General features: G+C 32.6%; 1 protein-coding gene across 1 annotated transcript; it reads right to left on the bottom strand.

The window, feature by feature from the left end:
* Positions 1–9,476: 9,476 nt before the first annotated feature.
* On the bottom strand, positions 9,477–17,508 carry LOC120091622 (subtilisin-like protease SBT5.4). Its single transcript, XM_039049720.1, has 11 exons — positions 17,443–17,508; positions 17,255–17,361; positions 16,307–16,404; positions 15,191–15,355; positions 14,894–14,996; positions 13,390–13,921; positions 12,300–12,397; positions 11,966–12,211; positions 11,017–11,131; positions 10,717–10,930; positions 9,477–10,018 (listed from the first exon to the last, which is right to left on the bottom strand). The coding sequence occupies exons 1-11, from the start codon at positions 17,506–17,508 to the stop codon at positions 9,477–9,479; spliced, it is 2,286 nt and encodes a 761-aa protein (XP_038905648.1).
* Between the last annotated feature and the right edge of the window lie 234 nt (positions 17,509–17,742).

Raw genomic sequence — 17,742 nt, 5'->3', positions numbered from 1 at the left:
CACATTATGATCCGACCGCTACGACATGCATACTTAGACTTTTCTATCATGAGATGAGTTTTGGTGAAAATTTCAAAGAACATATCTAAATTTTATTAATTAGATAGAAAAACTATATAAAATGTTTGTTTATCAAAACACCAGGATCATAAAACATTAGCGTGGTGGTAACAAAAATGCATTATGCCCCTAGTAATAGTGAGTTTATGTTGGCCATTTGAGCGACGTCGTAATCTGTCATCTACGCGTCCTTACCTATAAAGTCTGTAAAAATAATAGGATGAGTATATATGATACCCAGTAAATTTCTCACGTAGGCGCTACGCAACCAAATGCACAATCACAAGCAACATTGTCATGAAAACAGTATGGTGGGATCGAAAACGATAATAACATGTGGTGGTCGTTAATGCTTCCAACATAAATCTCTCCGGCCCTGATAGGAAGATGAGGACCTAAGCAAAAACTAACCCATCTGATGATTAGCGGGTCATGCAGTAGTAGGGCCAGTCTGCATTCCTCCAACATTCATCAACATTACCATAAACGTTTAATATTGGACTAGAAGGGTGCAACCATACGATACTCTATAGTTCCTAGCGTTAAACATAACGTAAGATTAGGGCCTAGAGGGGTGCAACCATACATGCCCTACCAAAGCCCTGGAAGCTAAATTTCTCCGCCCTATAGAAGATGAGGACTTAAGCGAAACTAATAACCCTTATATGATTAGCGGGTTATATGCTCAGTCAGTATGGGCCAGATGTTCGGAATCCAAACATCAACCATTAACATAAACGTAAGATTAAAATGAAGCATAACTTGCACCTAATTAAAACTTGATTTTAACCGTATCGTGAATAAACATAATGCATGGGGTCCCTTGTAGAGAAACGTGTTCTAAACATTAATGCAATATAACAATTAACATAATCATGCAACATAATAAAGGTACATTACCATAGAACATTTAATGAAAGGGTGAGATAAACTACTTACTGTGATCTAGTTATTCCTTATTATTCTTTATGATTTGATTAGTAGAGCTTTCCCTTTTTAAACTAGAAGGAAATTTGGGCAGAAATTTGGGCAGCACCTTACCCGAGCTTTTCTCTTTTAACCTCACAGAACTTCCTCACTTACACTTACTTTTTCACACGATTCTTTGTTACTGAGATTTGTTTGAGAATGGGTTAAATCTTCGGCAAAGGGTCCTATTTATAGTAGTTTCCAGCTCTTCTCAGGGTGACAAATCATCGTATAGGTGGCTTCTTTAAAATTACTTAGGGTTTAAGGATTCCTCTCAATAAGACACCTAATCTTGGCTAACGTTTACCCTTACGTCATCATTCTTTGTTTGTATTCAATTTTAGGGTTTTTCCATGTATAATCTATAAGATCGTGGCCAAATTCAATGCATAATCCATGCTTCTGTCCAAATCTCGCTCTCTTCAGCTTTCTCGCTGGTTTGGCTCTCGCGACTCTCGCTCTTGCTATCATTGGCCTCGCTCTCGCTCTCGTTTTCGCTCTCAGTGGTCTCGCTCCTGCTCTCGCTTTCGCTCCCGTTCTCGCTCTCGCTCCCACTTCTGCTCTCTCCTACTGTCTCGCTGAGAATCTCGCTCTCTCCAATCTCGCTAGTTTTCACGCGTGGTTGCCTTCACTGCTTGTGGATTCCATTTTCTCGTTTTAACTCTTTCAAATTTAAAAGTATATGGGCAATTCACCTCCAATTCTTACAATGAGTAGTGTCCAAACAAAAAGTTATCTACTGCCCGTTATCTCCTGAATTAGCTAGCGTCCAACTTCCAATTAATCCTCCCTGATTTTGCTCCTTTATTCATTATTTTTGGATAATGAATAAATTTCCTATTTTTTTCCCATTCTAAATTTCCACCCCTTTAAATAAAATTTCGTCCTGCTTAATATTTGACATTTAATTTCCTGTATGCGTACAAATCTGGGTTGTTACAACTGGGTACACGATTACACCTTAATTGTATACCAGGTACACGATAAGCCCTAAATTGTGTACCGGGTATACGAGTACTCTGCCACCTGGCACGCTCAGTCTGGTTGGTAGTCATGCAGGTTTGACTGAGGGAATCGTGTACCGGGTACGCGATTACCCTAAGTTGTATACCGGGTACACGATTTCCTCGCATTAAAAACTCCGCCCGCCCCTTCTTCTTCCTCACTGAAACGACCCCTTCTTCTTCCTCACCGAGACCGCCACTTCTTCTTCCTCACCGAAACCAACGATTTCTTCCTCTCACCGATTTTTGCTTTCGATTTCTTCTTCTATTTTGCTTTCTACTTTTCAAAATCTTGTTGATTTTCCTCACCAAGGCCTCCATTTCACCGAAATATTCCAAAATTTAGATTTTGCTCGATTTTTAGTCCTTCATTTGATCCTCACCGAATCCTCCATTGTAGCGGTCGTGTTGCTCGATTTTCATACCTTTTTGGTTGTCGATTTTTGCTTGTTTCTGTGGTATATTTCTTTCTTTAGTTGGGCTGATCTGTATTTATATGTATGTTTTTGTATGTTTTTGGGCTGAGGTTATTTTAAACTTAGTTTATGTATAGTTTATGTAGGATTTAGTTTATGTATAGTTTATGTATGTTTTTGGGCTGATTTAGTTTATGTATGTTTTTGGGTCGATTTTATATTTTTTTATTTGTTTGGATTGATTTAAACTTAGAAATCTTATATGTATTTGTTGGACTGATCTTATATCTATATGTTTGTAGATCTTAAATCTTAGATCTTATATTTGTTTATTTGTTTGGGCTGATTTAAATATATAATTTATAAATCTTAGATTTGATCTGATTTAAATGTATAATATTTAGATCTTATATGTTAAATTTAGAAATTAGAGTTTGTTGGGTTGACATATTAACATATTTTTTTGTCAATTATAACCGTTGAAAAAAAACATAATAAATATGTCGATGCGTCCTGAAGATTTAGTAATTCTTGAACTTGGAAATGATGGAGATAGTGACATTGACATTGAAGTTGATGAATTATTTGGAAACGACAGTAGTGGTGAACATGATCTTGAGTTGGTACCATCGGAAATGTTCACCCAAATAGATTGGAAAATGACAAATTCAACGTGTGAACTAGGGTCTACTTTGGAAGAAAGGAATGTAGAAGTAGATAACTGTAGTTTAATACAAAAAGAAATGTTGTTTGATACCAAAGAAGATTTACAGCTTGCTGTAAAAAGATATTGTGTGACAGAATACTACGAAATTGTTGTAGTGGAATCAAATCAGGATCTTTGGTATGTTAAATGTAAATCATGGAGTGACGGTTGTGCTTGGAGGCTACGAGCATGTCGGCGCAAAACTCATGGGATGTTTGAAATCACAAAACTTCAAGGAAAACACTCAGGTTTGTTTTCAGAATTGACACAGGATCATTCACAGCTGGATTCAAATTTCATGAGTATCGAAATTCAAAATTTGGTTAGAGCTGATCCTGGAGTACCTGTAGGCCCTATTTCAAGAAGCCATTAAAAAACAATATGGCTATAATGTCAATTATAGATGGTGTTGGCAAGCCAAGAGAAAAGCGTTAATTGCTATGTTTGGCGATTGGGTTTGGACGAGTTTTTTGGTCTTTTTGGTCTTTTGGTCCTACAGAGAAAGGTTTAACCATTGTAGGCCATTAATCCAGATTGATGGAACTCATCTCTACGGAAAGTATAAGGGGAAATTATGACAACCTTATCTATTGATGAAAATGACATATATTTCCCCTTGCTTTTGCTATTGTAGAAGTGAGAATTCGTTCGGTTGGTCATGGTTTTGTGGGCATTGCGTGAATATGTTACCCAAAGAGAGGGTACTTGATTTCTGACAGACATAAGGGTATTCTTGCTGCAATTAATAATGAAGAAATTGGTTGGAGTGACTAGCATAAGTATGATTTCTCCCCACAAAAGACAACACACCCAAGTTTTAAGCTTGAAAGAAGGGACATGTTCTTGCAATAAGTGGCAATCATTCAAGATTCCATGCTCTTATGTAATTGCAGTTTGTAATTACATCATATGACATACCTACCACTTATTGATGAATGCTACAAATTGTCCAATTTCAAGTGTTGTTATGAAGGTCGCTTCCATCCCATTCAACACCTAGATTATTGGCCAGAATCATCATTTACAGAATTTCGTCCAAATGCGGACTTACTCAGAGAACAAGGTCGGCCAAAAAGTACGCGCATTCATAATGAAATGATTGGAGAGAAGCAAGCCAAAAAGTGTGATGTACAATTTGTAAAAGAGAAGGACATAACAGATGCACTTATCCATACTGTACACTGGGTGCTTGGTCGTCTTCGGGTCATTAGATATATTTTTTTTTGTAATTGTATATTTCATGTATTTGTATTCTTTATGTATTTATAATGAATTTATGTAATAAATTTATTTTATGTAATTGTATTTTTTACTTTTTATATATCTTTTATGTCATGGATTCTATTATGTAATATAATTTGAACTTTTTAGGTAATGAAGCCTGGTCTTTCTAATCCTGTACAATTGTACCAACAAAACACGCATAGTTCACAGATAGTATGGGATAGTTCTTCCACTATAGTGTTGAGTTGTCAGAGAAGGGAGGCGACTGCACAACATACTATCCGATTTGATCACTGCATTATTCCATATGTTCAGGAGGCAGGTTTTCTTGGGGTTGCACAGATTGGTTTCATCCAGCTTGATAGGCACCTTATTACTGCTCTAGTTGAGCGCTGGAGACCAGAGACCCACACATTTCACCTGCTCTGTGGGGAATATATGATTACGCTACAGGATGTTGCCGTACAATTTGGGTTATGAGTGGACGGACAACCACTGACAGGCTCACTACAGTATGACTGGAAGAACGTTTGTGAAGAGCTCTTAGGCGTTCTACCAGAGGATCTGAAGGGATTAAGATTGAGTATCCCTTGGTTGGCGTCCTAGTTTCCCAAATTACCTCTCGATGCCGACGACATCAGCGTACGTAGGTACGCACGAGCATATATCCTGCAGCTTAGTGGAGGATTTTTATTTGCCGACAAGTCAAATACTCTAGTGTATCTCACGTTCCTCCCATTGTTGTCTGATTTCGAGCACGCTGGTACGTACTCGTGGGGTGGTGCATGTCTTGCATGGTTGTACAGATAACTTTGTCGGGCTTCCAATGCACAAGTGTTGGAAATAGCGGGGCCACTGATACTATTACAAGTAGGGGCTTATGATCGGTTTCCAATTATAGCACTACAAGTCCAACTACAGGCCCCAGATCATCGTCCACTTAGTGCCAGGTATTATATATTTATTTCGTCACCATTTTATGTAAGAATATAAATTAATTGTATTTTTTATAATTTTAGATGGAGTGGTGTATTAGCTGCTTCTGAACAGTCAGCAAACATGTTGCTCGTGTACAGAAAAATATTCAACATGCTGACGCACAATCATGCAGTAAATATATATATAAATGAATATTTAAAACATTTTATATGTATACTTAGTATTTTTTTTGTCAGGTTATTTGGACGCTATACACACAGATTTGGTCATCCTTAACTGATTATTGTCGTGATGGTGAAGACATCTGGTTGACTGTTAACCCTCTTATATGCTTCCATATAGTAGAGTGGCATCATTCAGATTATGTGCTGAGACAGTTCGATATACGACAAACGATAACTTCGTTGTTCTATACACTTTCAGCACTACACCAGATTGATTTAAGAGGTAGACCAAGACTGGCATCGAATCCATGCAGAATATTTATCCTACTGGCATGGACGACGTTATCGTTGTGCACAGGGAGAATTAACAAATAGGCCAGCTGTATCAGACAACTACTTTCCCTGATACAATTCGATCACGAGGCGATTTATCTCACCTGGCGTCGCTTACTATTACTGCATGGTAAGAGATTTAAAATCAGACATTTTCCATATATATGATATGAATATTGTTTAATATTTATTTATTTTTATTGTACAGAATAATTTTATAGGCGATGTTCAACAATATTAACAACTTACTAGAATTGGGTTCAATGTGTCAGCAAACATTGGTCAACGTAGAACATATTATTCAACAAACAAGGCGACTCAATGTTGTTGACACCGATCGAAGACGTATTCGTCGTAGACGATAGCGACAATGGGGTGAACCTAATTTAGAGGGACACGAAGACAACCCTCATGAGGAGTAAAGGCCAGGGGGGTCGTTTTTAAATCCCACATTGTATCATTTTACATTGTAAATTAAAGAACTAATTGTAAATATTCTTTAATATAATGGATTTTTTTTTTAATATGAGTGCAAGATGTTTTCATTGTAGATCAAATATATAATTAAGTTGAATAATGAAAGAATTAAGTTTAACAATTAAAAAAATAATTATAAGCAATAATGAAGGAATTAAGTTATATAATTAAGTTTAACAATTAACTTAAAAAAAAAAAGAAAAAAAAAATTATAAGCGAATTGTGTACCGGGTATACGAGTTCGCTTGACCAATCAACCAGTCAGCCGACGTGGTCAACTAACTGGATTAAATGGTACTCGTGTACTGAGTACACGAGTATGCCACATGGTAATCATGTACCATGTACCGGGTACACGATCCACTACACTAGTTTTGTCAATACTTTCCCAAAACACCTATTTTTGGGAATACTTTCCCCCAACTTTATTTTTTTCATTATTTATTAAAAAAAACATTATTTTCAAGAAAAATTCCTTCTTTTTTAAAGGGATAATTGCAAGAATGACTAAACATAAATTGAAAATTGCATGTGTGTCATCAACTTTCAACACGTGCAAATATAGGGAAAAAAAACTCATAAAGGCTTAGCCCAAATAAAGGTTATCAAGACTCCAAAATATTTTCCTCCAAACATATGCCATTTGCCCAGGTAAAATAATTCCTAAATTGTTGATTTATGTCCGTTCTCCTTCAATTCACCATCAATTTCTCTCATTTATCCCTCTATTTCATTGCCAACTTGAAAATAAAGGTTGATTGGTGCTTGATATATAGCCCTTTGATATACTTGAAATTTTAATATTGTCTATATGTTTGTTGATTGATGCATGATAGCTTTTGTTTTATACGAAATTTTAATATGTTTGCTAATTAATATCTAATAGTATGTTGATATACTTGAAATTGTAACATGTTTGCTAATTGATGTCTGATAATCTGATGATATATTTGAAATTCTAGTTTGTTTATTGATATGTAGATGTCATGTAAGTCTACTGATGTACTAAAAGAGAAATTAATGTATTTGCTATGTACTCATATTTTAATATGCTTGTTGGATTGATATTTGGTAGCTTAGTTTGTTGATGAACTCGAGATTTAATATGGTTTCCTAATTGATATTCAATAGACTCTATTCATTGTGCTTGAAAATTTAATATGGTTGTTACACTTGGATTTTGTTGGTGGATGTTAGATATATTGTTGATACATTTATGTCTAACTTCATGTATTTACTAATTGATGTTTGAGATAGTTGATCTTATATCTGATATACTTCAAAATATTGATTGAATGTTTATTGTTGTTAGATATACTTCTGATATAATTGAAATGTTGAATATTGATCTATGTTAGATATATATATTGTTGATACACTCGTGTCTTATACTACTATTAATACACTTGGAATATCATGCTTATAAAATGAAACACACGTATTTTACTTCAAAATTAGTCACTAAATGAATGTTGATTGTTGTTAGATATACTGCTGCTACGTTTATATCTTACTTCAAATATTTATTGATTGATGCCTATACACTAATTTCTTAAATCTGATTTACCGTTGATATACTTGAAATATCCTACTCAAAAAATGAAACACACATGTTTTACTTTGAATTAAGTATTGGTTGAATTTGTCTTACTTTAGATGTTTGATACACTAATATATAAATCTGATTTCCTAGTGATACACTTGGAATATTATACTTATAAATGGAACACACATGTTTTACTATTGAATAAGTTATTGATTATATGTTGATTGATGTTAGATATACTGCTAATGCACTTGGAAAATTATTATCGTTAGATATGTCGATGATATAACAAATTTAAAGTATAGCACACATGCTTTATTTCAACATAAGTTATTGAATGCATGTTGATTGTTGTTAGATATAATATTAAATTTGATAAAATGAACCATAAGAAAATGAAGATTTACTATATGTCAAGCATGATTTATGTACCAAACATATATTATTATATTATTATACTTTGGTTTGAACTACACGGGTAAGTCTTATTATTATTTGTTTCTTCCATTTTAAAACTCGTCACAAAGAAGAGATGATGATTAATAAAGAGATATAATTACAAGGAATCAAGAGAAAAAGAAGGGCACATTGAATAAAAAATCACGCCAAATTGAGGAAAGAATAACACATGATTTACTAAGGATTTAGAGAAGTGAATATTCAAAATTATAGGAGAGAAATTACAACTACGATAAGAAGATGAAGAAGAAATCTCACATGAGAGAAATAAAAAATCATGTTGATAAAAAGAAATGAGGAAGAACACACAAGAGTAATGTAAAAAAAAGAAGAACACATAAGAGATTACAATGAAATAAAAATCATGCATGATTTTTACTACATATGCAAAGTATAAAAAGTAAAACTACTGTATATATATAACTATCTTTAGCTACTAGGGCTGTAATTGTAATGAGTAGCACTTTTAAGACTAATAATTAGAGCAAAATAGGTAACACTAATTTTAAAGCTAATTATTAAATGTATAGCAACATTTTTAAAAAATTGCAAATATAGCAAAATTTATTAATGATAGACTCTATTGCTAATAGACTCCGATTAGTGATATATTCTATTGTTGATAGAATCCTATTAAAAATATGATATATCACTAATAAACTGTGAAAGCTAGATCAAAATTTTGTTATATTTGCAAATTCTTTTGCATGTGTTATATCTGCTAATACTTTGGGTTTAGTTGCTATATTTGCAATCACTCCTATTGTTAAAGAATTGCAAAGAGCAAAATCTAACAATGATAAACTCTGTCACTGATAGATTCCTATTAGCGATAAATTCTATCGTTAATAGACTCCTATTAGCGATAGACTCTATCGTTGATAGACTCTTGTTAGCGATATGGTCTATTATTGATAGACTATAAGAATTAGATCTAAATTTGTGTTGTGCTATATCTGCTTATATTTGGGCTTGATTATATACCATTTAAATTAAGGGTGTTTTGGGACAATTAAACAAAAGCGATTAAGAGTTAAATAGTAATCTAAACCTAAAACAGTCAATAGAGGATAATGTTTAAAAGAAATAAAATAAAAATTTATTTCCATAACTAATTCATTGTCATTGTAATACTATAATAGAATGAAAGTAAATCAAACTACAATATAAATTAGATCATCATGCCAATGCCATTGCCATAGGACTTCTAACAAAATGCTTCCCATCTGACCATATCAATGTCCCAAACACATGGTCTTTACCTTGTCCTGTTCCTTTGTATTGAAATACAACCTTGAAAGCCTTCTCTTCACCTTCACTATCAAACTGTAACGTACTCGGCTCGACCGTAACTGAGACCATAGAGGACACCTTCACGCGTGCCACGTACGTTCCTGGACTTCCCACATTCTTAACTTTTCTATTGATCGTCACGGGGACACCGGCTGTCAACTTCGGAACCGAAATTGACGGGTAGTTGAGATCCATGACTGCAAACGATTCGGGGCAAACGTATGGCTTGTTATAGAATTCCCTTAGTGTGGTGTAGTTGTAGCCAAGAGCACATAAGAAGTTCATGTAATCTTCAGTGGTAGTGTCATAAACAAGGCCAGGGTCCATTGCATTGTTTGGATGGACATGTCCCGCACCATAATGAAATGGGGTTGCCTTCATTTTGTTGTAGTCCAATATTGACTTCTTGGAGTTGTCTCTTGTTTTGGCTGAAAAAAAAAAAAGAAAGGTAAACGAATTATAAAAAAAGTGAATGAATTTGTTAAACAATTGACTCTAAGGGGAAAAAAATTTGATGCTGCATCCATCTTTTGCTGCTGGCTCAGTTGTTCCACCATATTTTAATACATGGCAAGTTCTTTTTCTTTTTTTTTCCTGAAAAAATATGTTTGAGTTTTTTACTTGAATCGAGGGAGTTACAAAAAGATGGGTGCAACTAAAGCTAAAATGTTCAAGAAATAACCATTTAGAATATCAATTTCAGTCATGAACTTTAAGAAATAACCATTTTGGTTCGTCTTTCTTTCTTTTTGAGTACAAAAATATTGGTCTCTAATCCCTTATTTTGTTTAATAAAAACAATATTGGTCTTAAACTTTCTAAATATTTATTTTTTTTTGTAACCGTTTTCATCTTTAGTATATTATTTAATTTTGTCATTTAGTAAATACTCATTTTGATTTTATGTGATTTGGATACACACTTGCATTAATATGCATATTAAAAGTGATGTTAATGATCGATTCATTAAAAGCAAATTAAAACAAGAGCAAAGATGAAAATAAGTTATTTTTCTAAAGTTTATGAAAGAAAAAAAGTGGATGTTTAAAAAGTTCGTTGATTTTAAATGAGACCAATCTAAAAGGTTGGAGACTAAAATAAGATTTAAACGCAATATTGAATGAACCTGTAGTCATAATAGCAGATCTGATGGCTGCTGGGCTCCATTTGGGATAAAGGGTCTTGAGAAGGCCAACAACACCTGAGATGTGTGGACAAGACATAGAAGTACCAATTTCAAAGTTAAAAGGCACTCGACGCGTATCGTATGCAGAACTTGTCGCCGTTGCAGATTCGGAGACAGCTGCGATTATATTCAAACCTGGCGCTGTAATATCAGGCTACAAAATAAAGTAGAAAGATTTAAATAAGTACGAATTTGAAATGACTTTTGAAATAGCGAAAAGTATATGTTTAAAAAACCAACCTTGATCATGGAGTCTATGATGGGATTAGGGCCTCTTGATGAGAAATCACCCATCATAGGTGAAGGTTTAATTCCCAACTCAGTCTCTACATGGCTAATGGAAGCCACAGGTGATCTGGTTTTCATTTAGAGAATTACACAAATTAAATATTATTTTTCAACCCCATTTTTCTTTTTAATATATAGCAAAAATCTCCCCATTTACTTCAGTTTTTTTTAGTTCAACACAACAATATATATGGAGTAAGGGATTCAAACATATAACCTCTTGATTGAGAATTTATATATAATTATGATAATTGAGCTATGTTCAAATTGGTTATTTTACTCATAATCAAAATTTTGCCACATAAGTCAAATTTTACAGGCATATTTTTACGATCTAATAACCTTTGGTACATTTGTCAAGTGTAAACAAAGACTCGTAATTATTATGAATGGAAGAGATTCATAGTATACAAATGAGAATACAATTATCTCTACTTATACGAAATCTTTTCGGTGATTCCAAAAGTAAAGCTCGATCAACTCTATTTGATGAATAAATGATCTCCAAAAGCTTACCAAGTCCTCCAACATAAGTTGTTGTTTTTGTTTGAAACACTACATATAATATTGTTCTGGATCATCTCCATTACTAATTTAGTGATGACTTAAATGGTAATAAGGTTAGTTCATGTATTTTGAGACTTGTTCAAATTTCAATCCGACAGTCCAAGTTTTAAAATATAGTTTAATAAAATCGAATGTTTAAGACTCATGATTGATAATTATGTATGTGCAAATGTGGTTAGGATGTGCTAGTGCACCTACTGATCTTAATTTGCATATCTTTATCAAAAAATATAAACGCAGGACCGATAACGAACTCCTAGTCCGGTTCAAGTTTAAGGATAAAAACTAAAATTTTCTCAAGAAAATTATTCAAAAAATAACTGAGAGTCCTTACTGGGTGGAGTTGAGATATTGAAAGATTTCAAGTCCATCAGTATAGTTCAAATGAGAAGCAGGAAGGAAGTGACGATCAGCTGAAACATCATTTCCATCTAGCTTGTCATTGACAAGAATCATACCGACGCCACCGACACGAAGAACCTCGACACCCTTATCCAGTCTTGCATTGTCTCCTCTAAGACAAAGTATTATCTTCCCTTTTGCCTTTGTGGGATCAAGTGATCCCTCCTCACAAAGTTGGCTGTACAAAACAAAATGAAAGCTTTTTCAAGTTATGTTCTTCACAAAAATGGAGGTAATTAATTAATTTATTTATGTTTAATACTCACGCAAGGTTATCAGTGATATTGGCGGCTTTTACTTGCACACCATCCATCAAAGGGTAGAAGTTACCACCTGGTGTTCCTCCAGCTGAAAGACTTAAACCCTAGTAATAAAGTTTGTAAAGGTAGAGGTTAATTAACAAATTACATAAAAAAGTTTATCAGGGTAAATATACATATGAGATATATGATCATTTTCCTTCTCAAGGTTTCTAAATATTTAGTTTCAATTGGGTTCTTATAATATACTTTATATAGTTTCTAAAGCGCAACGATTATGTGCGTCTTTGTAGAAAACATCATTTTAAAAAAATTATTACATGACAAATCTCGATGGGTGTAGTTTGTGTTACACAATAGATGAGTGTGGCACACATTTTTCTAGAGAGTTAAAGACGAGTTGGCATCCAAAAAATAACATTGTGTGTAATAGTACACGCTAACATTTGGGATTTAAATTTAAGAATGTTTGGAAAGATTTAGGTATACTATAGATATTAAATTGAAACTGAAATCATATGGATCATATTTGTGTCTAATTTGAAGTGTGACACGTGACACGTTTTCTTGAGAGAAGGAAATGTGAGTGTAGATATTTAGATGTGAAAACATTTCTCATGGAATAATTCCATAAAATAATTTTGAGATATTAGAATGTTAGCCAAATTGCAAAAACCACATAAAGTATGATAATAGTTGTAATTATACCCTTAAGCTTTCAAATTTAAAAATTAAGCCCTCAATCTTATATCCAAATGTTAAAATTGGATCCTTAAACATACATAATTGTTTTGAGGGTTCAATTTTTACAATTATTGTAAGTTTAATTTGAGGGTCAAATTTTAACACTTTTAGAAATTTAGGGATCCAATTATTATTGTTGAAAGTTTAAGGGTATAATTGCAACTTCCACCCTATTTCTAAAAACTAAAATTTTGAAAACGATTGGGAAAGGCAAACAATAAGATGGGTTACAAACATGAGTATATTTTAGTTTAGTAACTCAACTCGTTAAAACACATGTCTTCAACTAATTACGGGTCAGAGATTCAAATTCAAAGAAGAAGAACTCTTTGGATGGATTGAGTATGAGTACCTTGAACTGCTTCTTGTTTCCAAGGGTCACATAACTGAAGAAATCTCTGTCGACGGTACTAGCGGCAACCGTGAACATCCAAGGAGCTACATTGGTTACTGTCGAAGGAGACGGGCCATCATTTCCTGCAGAGCAAACCACAGTGATTCCTTCTTGAACGGCATGGAAGGCTCCTATAGCAACGGGGTCAGAAGCAAAATCTTGAGCCGGCGAACCGAGAGAGACAGAGAGAACATCGACACCATCACTAATGGCAGCTTCGAAAGCGGCTAGGATGTCGGCATCAAAACAACCGCCAGTGAGGGCAGGCCAGCATACCTTGTAGGCAGCCACACGAGCTTTAGGGGAACCTCCTTTGGCAGTGCCATTGCCATTGCCAAAGACATTGGCTCCGGGGACAAAGTTGCCTCCGGCAGTGGACAAAGTGTGGGATCCATGGCCCTCTAGGTCTCTTGCAAATTTTACGGAATCATCGATAGGACCATTAGCAGCTTCAAATCCTTTGTAGAAATATCTTGCTCCAATCAACTTCCTGTTTTATATCAATCCAATTTTTTTTTTTTTTTTTTGAAGAAAGAGGATTAAACTAAATAGAAATATATAATTGGTTGAATCAAGTCGGTTCGATTTGTTTCATACTTCTATTATATATAAAATCAAGAAATAGTTGGATGGTTTCAATTATGAAAAACTTTTTGTATTTGCCGTTTGGTAACTATTTCGTTTTCTATTTTTGAAAATTGTGCACGAATTTAGGCAAAAAACTATGACCCTATACTTGCACTCATGGTTCCTCTTTGGTTGTTAAGATCCTGTTTGATAACTATTTTATTTTTAATATATTTTTAATAAGATACTAGAGGAAACGGATTAGTGCTTCTTAGCATTCTCATCATCTACCAAATAGTTTTTGAAAATTTATTTTTGTTTTCAAAATTTGACTAAAAATTTAAATGTTTTGGTAAGGAACGTGAAAATCATAATAAGAAATTTGGGTAAAAGCAAACATAAATTTCAAAAACTATGTCTAAAGTTTTATTACTGTGTTTGATCATATTTGTTTACATTTCCTATAAACATTTATTGTCCATACAAAGTTCTTATCAAATATTTTACTTGACATCATTTTCTTTAAATGTGGAAAAGGGAGAGGAGATGAAATTGATGTTCAAAACTATGACTTATATGCTAATATTGAAAATCATTTGGGTGTTCAAGCAAATCATCGGTCAACAAAAACATGCTTCTTTTCTTCTCCTCTTTAGAGTGCGACCAAAATCCCACATGAAATAAAATAAGAAAAATATCATAGATTTAATAATAACTCCACTTGGTATGAAACATAACACGTGTGTTGAAACTAAAAGACAAATTCATGAAGACTGATGTCGAACAATATCGTATTATTATGGAGATATAGGGTTCAAACAAACTATAGAAACTAAAAATGTAATTTAAATTTAAAAGAATGGAGAGGAAAAAGGATTTAGAGAAAAAAAAATACTTGTTGCAAGTAAAGTTGAAGCCACCTTCACAAACTCCCATCCACCTTGAAGGAACAGGGCCATAGCCTGCATCACTGAAGCTCTTGGACTCTGGCCAAACACCTTCATTCAAATCCCACAAAAACTTAATCACATTCACAATTACTATAATTGTCGAGAAATCCCACATCAGACATATACAAATCACTACTGTTCTCATTGTCAATTAGTTTTTAGATAGAATCTCGTATTTCTTCAATAGTAATTAAGTGTGAAAAAAGAATTAACGGCTCAAAAAAGAAGAGAAAAGCGCAAACCCGTGTCGAGATTCCCTATAATTATATCTTCCCCAAATCTTGCAGCTTTCCAAATGGAGTTTGAAGGGACTCCTGCATCATTCTCCAATCCAAGAAAACCCCATGTTCTTGTTGTATGCAATTGTCTTTTCTTGTTTTCAAAAACCGATACCACATTTGGATTCTCTATTGCATTTCATAAGAACGTCAATCAAAATTTTGAAACTTACTATATAAGGAAGGAGATCACAACGTAGTGTTTAGGATTTGTTTGATAACATTTCTTTTGGTAAATTGTAAAAACTACTCTTGAAATATGTTGGTAGGTTGCACTTACACTCTCAAACTTGTAATTGTAAAAATCGAGCACTCAAACTTATACAAATATTAAAATTGGACAACCACTTTTGATTGTAAAATTTAAGGTATCAAGGTTATATAAATGTTAAAATTGCACCTTGTAAGTCTGAGGGTCCGATTTGCATACTTTTATAAGTTTGATGGCTCAAATTTTGTAATTGTATGTTTGAGAGTAAAATGGTAACTATCACCATATTTTATGGGTGGTTTTTGCGATTTGTTCTTTATTTTTTTACAATGGGAATAGGGGATTCGAACCAACTCTTGGTTGCTAATACATCTATTTGTCAGTTAAACTATATGCTCGTTTTGTATTCAAATTTTATTATTTAGAAATTAATTTATTTTCAAAAGGATAAAAAATTATTTTTTATCTTTATTTTTAAGAAAAATAAAAATAGTAAACAAAAATCTATTTCTTTAGGCCTAACCATTTCATTTTTTATTTTTGAAAATTAAGTATATAGACATTACTTCTACGTCAAAATTTCATCATTTGTTATCTCCTTTTTACCAATGACTTAGAAAACTAAGTCACATTTTGAAAACTAGAAAAAATTAGCTATTAAAAGCTTGTTTTTGTTTTTGGAATTTGTATTTAAGAAAGATAATGCAAATTATGGTAAGAAAGAGGAAGGAAATAGACATAATTTTAAAAAAACTAAAAACTAAAAACGAAATAGTTATTGAATGAGATCTTAAATTTTCCAAAAGTGTATTCATATTCTTCCCAGATTTTTCAAAAACTAGAAACAAACACGAAAGGGAAACTCTTACGTGCAATAGCCATGACTTCGTTTTCATCTAGTACGGCAGCAAAGCCATTGATGTGTCTATTATAAGTATAGATCATCGATTCTTTGGCTGTCATTTTGCTTTACATGGACAAGGGAAACCGGAAAAAAAGAAAAACTTCTATAGTGAGTTTGTTAAATAATACATAAAATAAAAACGGGTGATTACTTAAATAATTTAGATTCCACTTGATAACTATTTTGTTTTTGGTTTTCGGTTTTTTGAAAATTAAGTCTTTGTTTTCTTACATTTTCTTTTATTGATTTTTATTTTTGCAACAGAAATTAAAGATTGAAATTCTTAATCAAATTTCAAAAATGAAAACAAGTTTATATATATTATATATATATAAATAATTTCAAAAAATTCATTTTTGTTTTTGAAAATTGACTAAAAAATTAATTATTTCCTTAAAAGGTATGAAAATATAATAAAGAAGTAGTGAAGAAACAAACATATGTTTAAGAAATATGAAGCTAAAAACGAAATTGTTATCAAGTTGAGCTTTGATTTTTGTTTTTATTTTTAATTTTAAAATTAAGCTTATAAACATTATTTTCACTAAAAAAAATTCTTTGTTTTTTCACATTCTTCCAATGTTTTCAAAATCTCACCAAGTTTTGAAAATTAAACCAAACTTATTTTTGTTTTTAGAATTGAAAGTAAGAATTCATATATATATATATATTTTTAACAAATGTGAGAACTAAAAAAATAGTTATTTTTTGAAATTTTGTTTTGTTCTGTTCTGTTTTTTTGAATTGAAGTAAGAATTCAACTGTTTCTTTGATAAAAGTAAAAACCATAGCATACAAATTAAGAGGAAACATTCATAAATTAAATTTTAAAAATAAAAAAGTTAAAATCAAAACTATTATCAAACGAAACTTTTAAGTATTACGTATGAAACTTTTGAAGAAGAAATTGTACCTTCCCATGACCGATCCTAATATATCATATTGGGACTGAGTTGCAAGTTGGACATCAAATATAGGATTCGATCCAAAGGAGTGTGACCCCAAATAAACAATGTAGGACTAAACAAGAAAACAAAAAATATACTCAAAAAGTTGGAAAAAAAAAATGAAAATGGAAGAGAGATCAAGAAAAATGCTTGCCTTTTTGGCAGATGTTTGAAGCAAAAAGAAACACAAAAGCAATAGAGAAATATAAGACAACTCCATTACGTTTGTATTGAAGTTCAATTGTTTTGTAGTTCCCAATGGGGTCTTATAATATTGACATGCAAAGGGAAAATAGATTGGTGTTTAGCTCTTTGAACGTAAATTAAGCTCATCCATCTAATTATTAGAAACTAAAAGAGAAAGGTTTCCTATTTCAAGTAAATTTAGAGAAAAACTAGATGTTAAATTTTTTTAATTATAGCACAATAACACTTTTTGTACATAAAATTTCAC

The sequence above is a fragment of the Benincasa hispida genome, chromosome 11 (genome assembly GCF_009727055.1).
Source record: "Benincasa hispida cultivar B227 chromosome 11, ASM972705v1, whole genome shotgun sequence".
In the NCBI taxonomy this organism is placed as follows: Eukaryota; Viridiplantae; Streptophyta; class Magnoliopsida; order Cucurbitales; family Cucurbitaceae; genus Benincasa; species Benincasa hispida.
Note: the sequence above shows the minus strand (reverse complement) of the source record. Positions and strands in the feature narration are given on the sequence as shown.

Excerpts from the sequence above, each read along its gene's own strand:
- LOC120091622 (XM_039049720.1), bottom strand. The coding sequence starts at position 17,508 with ATGGAGTTGTCTTATATTTCTCTATTGCTTTTGTGTTTCTTTTTGCTT. Across the intron at positions 14,997-15,190 it reads TATAGGGAATCTCGACACGG|GTGTTTGGCCAGAGTCCAAG; the intron begins GTTTGCGCTTTT and ends ATTTGAATGAAG. Across the intron at positions 12,212-12,299 it reads AATATCACTGATAACCTTGC|CCAACTTTGTGAGGAGGGAT; the intron begins GTGAGTATTAAA and ends TGTTTTGTACAG.